The sequence below is a fragment of the Drosophila pseudoobscura genome, chromosome X (assembly GCF_009870125.1).
Source record: "Drosophila pseudoobscura strain MV-25-SWS-2005 chromosome X, UCI_Dpse_MV25, whole genome shotgun sequence".
Classification (NCBI taxonomy): Eukaryota; Metazoa; Arthropoda; class Insecta; order Diptera; family Drosophilidae; genus Drosophila; species Drosophila pseudoobscura.
Window position 1 is genome coordinate 56209211 of NC_046683.1, and position 7475 is coordinate 56216685.

Genomic DNA, 7475 nt, shown 5'->3' on the forward strand with positions numbered 1-7475 from the left:
CAATAACTTGGAAAATTATAACTGAATATTTCATTCATACGCACAATAAATGTTATACAAATGGTCTTGCCCAATTTGCAGAGTTATGCAATTTTGTGCCCAAGCCTCAAAAACAACTTCTGTTTTTCGGTACCGTAATGTTAGGTCAAATTTTAGTTTATTTCTTTAACGCCGTAAAATCGATTTTTTTCCAGGATAGAAATGCCCATACCTGAATCTATGCATATTTAGAGGCAGAAAGAAAAACTAGAGTCCGGGGCAACGTTTAGCTAATTTAAATTGTTTATACGTTGGTACATATATGATGAAACACATAAGGATACAAGTTGGTAAAGCACTCATTTAAGTGGCTTGCATACAGCCTAAGATCTTCAACCGATCGTAACCGATGACAGTTGTATGTTATACTTATAGTACCCATAGTTAAGTTTCAAAAGTTAGATACGAAACTGAAAAAAGATAGTTTTATTTTCATCCTGAAAATGTGCGATTGCTATACTCATACTTATCCATCACGCATACACATTCTGGCTGTAGTTCTATTTGTCTTTGAGGCGAAACATAAAATAAAGGCCACTATATAAAGAGAACAAGTATGAACAGTTTTGTACGTTTCTGTACGTTATTGCAACATAATTATACCATTTGAAAGCGTAAATATTTAAGAACAGCTAACTATTATTAAGCGTTTTAATGATTTTATAGTCCAATTTATATCCCTTAAGAACCCCTTCCACGCACCCATCGAAATGCTTACATCTCGCACGAGTATTTGGATGTTTGCTTTTAATTTTCGGAATCTTGGAATCAGAACCGCAAACCGTCTGCTGTTATTTATTGCAAATTGGACATGTGTCTGCACCGCTGATGCCAGTCGGCTGTAGTTACGATTCGCTCGATTTAATAGTGGCAATTTCGTTCGACTCCAACGCACTGATAATTTTCTCACATACGTAGGATCCTTTTTTATAAGCTAAAAAGGGCGCCTCACGCAATTCAGTATTCATGTTTTATTACCTAATGAACTGCCGCTGACCGACCATTTCACGACTCTTTGTGCGTGACGATGCGTCAATGGATTTACTGGCACAAAGAACACCACAACTCCAGAACTCCAGAACCCCAGAACCGCAGAACACCAGAACCGCTTGTTTCGAAAAGCGGCAATGATTAAACTAGTACATATGTGCGGTTTAATAGTGCATTATAAGATCCGAATGGCAAATAATTATAATTGTTGGTTTATATTTGTAATTTAGGACGAAACGAACTGATGAAACGGCCATTCCGATAGCTTTATGGTTGGTTTGAGATCAATCTGAGGCTCGCATCCCATATGTACGATGTTAGTTCGAGTATATGAACACAACACAATACCTATGTATAGTACATGAACAGTGCTTCTACCACGGATGTGTGTATATTGTAATGCAATCTTAGTTGCAAAGATAAGCAAGGGCCCGCGGATGCGTTTCTGAATCAAGATGGGCTCAAAAAAGTGCGTAGAGACTGAAATGGTGCTGAACGGTAACCGTTTCGTTTCTTCGTAGTAGGAGTTGGAGTCGCTGGAGTCGCTGGAACAGGCCAAAACTCTGTACGTCTGCGCGTGAGAATACCCGTGTATGTAGTTGGATATTTGCCCCAAGCCATAATTAGATATTCCCATTTTGCCTTATTTTTTACTCACTTTTATGTTTTCTTGAGGGGCGCTTACACGCGTCAGCGACGAATGGAGCTAAAGACCCAGTGTCACAAACTAACTGGTTAAACAATAACTGGTTAAGCACTTGCCAAAGACCGCTAGGTAAATACATAATATACTTAAACAATTTATCTTATTGTTTGCAGTCGTATGATATCGGCAGAATCTTGTTTGATATAAAGACTTGTTGATTTGAAATATTTCAGCATGTTCGGGGAGCCTTAGCAAATAAAAACAAAAACAATAATTAAGCATGTTCACTAATGGCCGACCCGACCCGACCCGACTGTGGTGTCCAGCAACAGTAGCGAAATCCCATACAATTAACATAATTTGGCCAGTGCCTGTGGGTTCGATTTCGATGGATGTCATTGCGCAGAAGAGAGCCCGAACCACTGACAAAAGAGAACGTACAACCGACGGTACATTTTACGGTTGTTTTTCTTCATGTTTTTTGTGTATATTGTGCATACATATGCTTTCGTGATTCTAGATGTTCTATACCCCCATTTTTCTATTCAATATAACCCCTTCAACCAGTATCAAATCGAATCGTATATTGTTGGAGATTCTTGGCAATCAAATAAGTTCAATAGTAGCCTATCCTTTAGATACAACGGTCTCAGATTTATTGATAATGATTAATAAAGTCGTTTCGCTTATATGTTCATTACAAAGAACTTGATCTCCTCGATCATGCTATATTTATGGAAAAAGGCTTGGCTAGGTGCCAAGCCTGTCCATATTCACATCTGTATCTGTATCTGTATCTGTATGTCTGCACAGTCTTGCAATTGCTTATGCCGACCTGTCGTTGATAACTTTATCCCGAAATGCAGCGCGTGCCGACCCCCACTGACAAATTTGCTTTGCAGTCAAAACCAGCACCGAGCACGCGTGAAACATGATATGCCGCCATTAATATAAATCACGTGATAAGTACAGTGCTGCGAGGACGCCGTTGCTGTCATGCAGGTACATATGTTTATGTATACAAATATGTGCAAAAGTATGGAAAGAAGGCAAATATTACTTTATGAATCATGCCCACATATAGGTATACAGGTACGTGCCTATGTCCGATTAAATCACATAACTTTTATTTAATCAAAATCAATGAGGAATTATCGTGCACCAATATTATCTGCTCTATTTGTATGTAGATTTACATTCTAAACAGTCTGAGTCCAAATTCACAAAACCGGGAATTCAACTTTTAATGAAACTGGAATCCAAACGCACTGGAAATATATATATTGACACAAAATAGCCACGAAATTCAATTTCGCAGCATCGAACGTATCGTATTGCACTGAAAAAACAAAAGCTAATGCCCTTTGCTCCTATGCTCCCTGTATAAAGTACGAGTATATAGCAAATATGTTATCAAATTAGGCTGACAAAAAGACACTCGCGAATCGTGGCTCTGTGTTTTTATAAATTTAATTAAAATGACGGCATTCAGGGCACGTGTCCGACCATCGTAATGTATCCGCCTTCTATGTAGTGTGTTGTTTGGGGTACTCGTATAATATCTGGACCAGCCCTCTGGTACTTCAGTCTCCATGCTGTTGATAATGGGGGCGGTTGTTGATTTTCATTATGGACCACTCAGGTGTGTGTTTCCTACAAAGAAACAAACACCGCCGCACGGCCCCAGAAAAAACATATGCGTGTCGCCGCAACGGCGCTCGTTGCCACTCGCACTACTTGGCTTTTCACTTTTTAGCTGCTTGAAGTATTCAATAGTCTCTTCAGTCCAATTTCCCACTAAGGAAAGTCCTCGTGCGGGCGGTGCGGAGCGGAGCGGCGCGGCGGCGGAAAGATTATCCCGGTACATTCATAATTCCAGGAGAGGGTGCGTTTTGGAGAGTACCAGTACCCTGGATAGCGCCGAACGGTCCAAGCGGACTGATGCCTTGTAGTAATACCTCATGTGTTAAATGGCATAAGTATGGTCACGTGCCATTATTTTGCGCTTTAGGGTCGCTTTTTCGGAGTTTGGCTATGGCTATGGTTCTGTTCTGGCACTGCTCTCCTGCGATTCTGTGCAACCTGAAGCCGATTGTCTACCCACAAAACGGGCTCAGCATTAACATATCGAATTATTAGCCTACCCAGAACATTGGATAACGTGGATAAGGAGGCCGTGGACGTGGCCGTGGCTGTGTCCGTGGCCGCCAAAGTACGTCATTTCATAATTATCTCGAGAATCCCTTTATGCATATAATTGGCCTTAGAATATAATAGAGCGTCTCGTCGGGCAACGTCTGTGTGCTGGTAATGCCATTACTTCCGCTAGATTATACAAATTCTGATGTTTCACATATTTAGCTCGGGCCAAGAGATTTTGAATATCGTCCTTAATTTTCGATAATAATGTGATAGAGGCGTGAGAAAAGCCTCTAAAGAGCGGAACATCAATTTGTTTGGTAATGTGAAGGAAGGTAATTCGTAATAGCCGTGGAATATCCTCTGAAACATTGTACAAATAACTACTCCTAGTATTTCGGCATTCAAATTGATGAATATGTTCCACAATTAGATATGAAATATATATGTATATAGAAGAATTTTCAGACTAATAAAGTCTAATTTATAATCGGTGCAGTTCAGATCCTAATCAACCATAATTTGGAGTGAACAATAAATTGTTTAATGTCTCCTAGATCGGCTCATAGTCTTCTTTTCTCGTACCACTGTAATCTACCCATACTTTAAGTATTTAAAAGTTCATATTGCAGATACATCATTAAGAAATATGAGCCCCCCTGCTACCATATCTGTGTACATATGTACGTATATGTATATTTAAATCATTAGTATGCCCTTACGACATTTCTTTGTTTTGTCACATTCGAGTATCTGAGTGTGGCCACGGGGTATTTGAGCCCAATTGTCACGTTTTCATGCACATAGAAGTAAGACCAATTAATCGGTTTAGGTTGGCGAAATCAGCATACGGACAGACAGATGGTAAGCGCTACATAGATCGACTGTTGTTCTCGAGTAAGAGTATGCTTCATGGCTGTAACTTTTGCATATACAAATGTATGCGGACCTATAATAGAGTACAAGAGGAATATCATATTTTTGCATGATTGGTGGTTATTTCACGGTCCTTGATTAATTTTTGAGAAAACCGACGACGAATATTCAACGACACTACACTCACGCCACCCGTCCATCTTCACTGGGCCCATAGTACTCATAAAGTAATCAGTATCGCCAACTGTCGAGGATTTGTCACCCCCATTAAAGAACGTTTGATGTATTATTCGGTTCATTTGGTCGACAGGTCTGCGCAAACAGACCGCCACCGCCACCGTTCAACAACCAACCGCCACCGCCAGCAGCAACAACAACAACTGGGAACTGCCGGTGACAGAGGATAAGTCGGAGTGTAAATACGAGACCAAACTGGATCCAGGAATAAACGACCGCCGACCGCTGTCCGGTTAAACACACTCTCCCCCTCACGTGCACTACTGATGTGACTCTTTCTACCCAATGTACCCAATGTTCGCACAAAATAAGGGGAACGAAGCGACTACGAAACCATGAAACTTATACATTCTTGATCTTTCTTGGTTCGCCTCTTCATCTGTCTGGATCTGAAGGAGCATAGCATCAAAATCCACCAATTTTTCCACCTCAGTTTCTTCAGTAAAGAAAGTCGTCTAAGTTCTATATTTCGCCACACCTAATCGATTAAGTCCTCTCGAAATGCCGTCTTAGGAGCTGTTGGTAAACTATGTATGTGCTTACTAGTAAGTATATGAACTAGTGATTATCAAAACATATAGCGAACATGAGAAAATAAATTGGATTTAACTGAAAGTCTTGACCCGAACTTGGGGAAACAGCCCTTATGCGTTTCATTGCAACTTTTCCACGTCAAAATATTGGTCCAGAAGTTGCGTGCTTTCCAGAAGAAACAAACCATGAATGATTTGATTTCTCGAAATCTGTATTACTGAGTTTTTTTTAGATAATTATATTATTTCAGCTTACCAGTCAGGGAAATGAACAAATTCACCCCATTTGTGGGGAAAAAAGAGTTTTAGCCAACTATGCGGCAAAGATTGAATAAACGTTCAAAAGTCGCTTATTGGAAATAACATACAGTATATGAATGGCTTTTAATGAACAATTTTGAACTTTAAAGAGAATTCGAGCTGTATACTTTATGCGAGTAGGTTTTTTCGGGTATGTGTGGTCTTATCTTTTGATATCTTTGCTCAAAGACGGTTGAGCTGTTGGCATTTGTATTTCGAATTTTCTGGTTTTTTATTTTATACTATTTTTGTTTCCATCCGGTGAGCAAAACTGATAAGATCTGTAGCAGTCGCCACAACTTAAACGTCATAATTATACAAGGATTTAAATACGGAGTCAAGAAGAGTGCATATCATATTATATTCGATTTCGAAAACTTTAAAACCAACAATTTTTATAAATGTTAGACAATAAAATTAATGCTATGAAATAAATTGAAGTCTATACCGTTCTGTTCATTAAAGAGTTATCACAATTCAAATTGACAGATATTTATGTTTTCGATGTCAGCGTAGGGTATTTGATAAGGCTAGGCAACCGAATCTACAGATTTGGACCATATAGTTTTATGATCATTACCTTAAATGACCTATTTCGATTAAAAACATATGGAACATCTGATATTCGTATTCGTATATTCGCATGTGTCACTTCGTAATGCGTAAAGTCAGGACAACCGGATGCCGATTGGATTATGGTAATACAAATTACGAGTATAACAAAAATAAATATCAGGAGTAAAGTTAAGATAAATACCTGCCAGGCACTGGCATCCAAGGTAGCCAGAAAGGACATATCCAACTCCTACGGAAATAAACGAAAAGTTTGTTAAAGCAATTTTTCAATTGGCACTTGGTCGACGGGTCTGTGCACCTTCCGTCGGAAGTTGTTTGTAAAATCCAGAATGATGACAGCTTTGTATTTTGGCCAAAATTGCAAATTTATGTTAATCGTTCGTTGGACGAGGAGCACAAGACAGAGGAGGAGATGCTGATACTCGTGTTGTAAATCACGCGTTACCGCCGGAACTTTCAAAACACGTTTATTTTGGTTGAGTCGGCAGGAGGTGAAGTGAAGGAAGGATGGCTGAATTCGGACTCGGACTCGGAGTCGATGTCGATGTCGGACTTGACATCCGCCTAGTAAATTTCCGTTCAGATTTCCTACACTTTTACAAAGAGGTTCCAATGCGACTGGAGCGCTGTTGGCGTCGTCTCGTGTCCTCGTAGTCTGAAACAACTTCCGTATCTCCTTTGTGGTTTTCGGCCAAAGGATTTGCCAAGCTTACATTCGGGAGTTGAGTTGGGACGGTACCCAAGACCCAGCCTTTGGCTATGTACTACCCGGGGGTGTATGTGTATGCATGCAGCTTCTGTTGGTCACATACCATGCCGTCCGCGTCCGCTGTGTCCAAATATACCCAAGATAGCGCGCAGCTTTTCAAACATGCAGCTCTACTCTACAGTACAGTACAGTACAGAACAGTACAGTACATACATACATCCGTGTACATGGCACGAGTACGAGTACGAGTACCGTACCTGTGCCTGTACATACATACATCCATCTGTACATAAATACATACATACTCGTACGCACAGCACAGCATGCAGTGTCGGTGGGGACGGGGGTGGGGATGGGGGTGTTGTTGGGGAGTTGGCGACTCCCTGGACGCGTGTACATGCGTACTTTTGAGATTCTGTTTCGGATACGG

At 40.4% G+C, this 7475-nt stretch overlaps 1 protein-coding gene across 2 annotated transcripts in view; it reads right to left on the reverse strand.

The window, feature by feature from the left end:
- TfAP-2 (transcription factor AP-2) overlaps window positions 1-6565 on the reverse strand; it is a 30143-nt gene extending 23578 nt beyond the window's left edge. For both annotated transcript variants that reach the window (XM_033385340.1, XM_033385338.1), the window contains exon 1: window positions 6518-6565. In XM_033385340.1, coding sequence (XP_033241231.1) covers window positions 6518-6556 — 39 coding nt within the window. In that variant the 5' untranslated portion in view covers window positions 6557-6565. The remainder of the gene's footprint in view (window positions 1-6517) is intronic.
- Window positions 6566-7475: the final 910 nt, after the last annotated feature.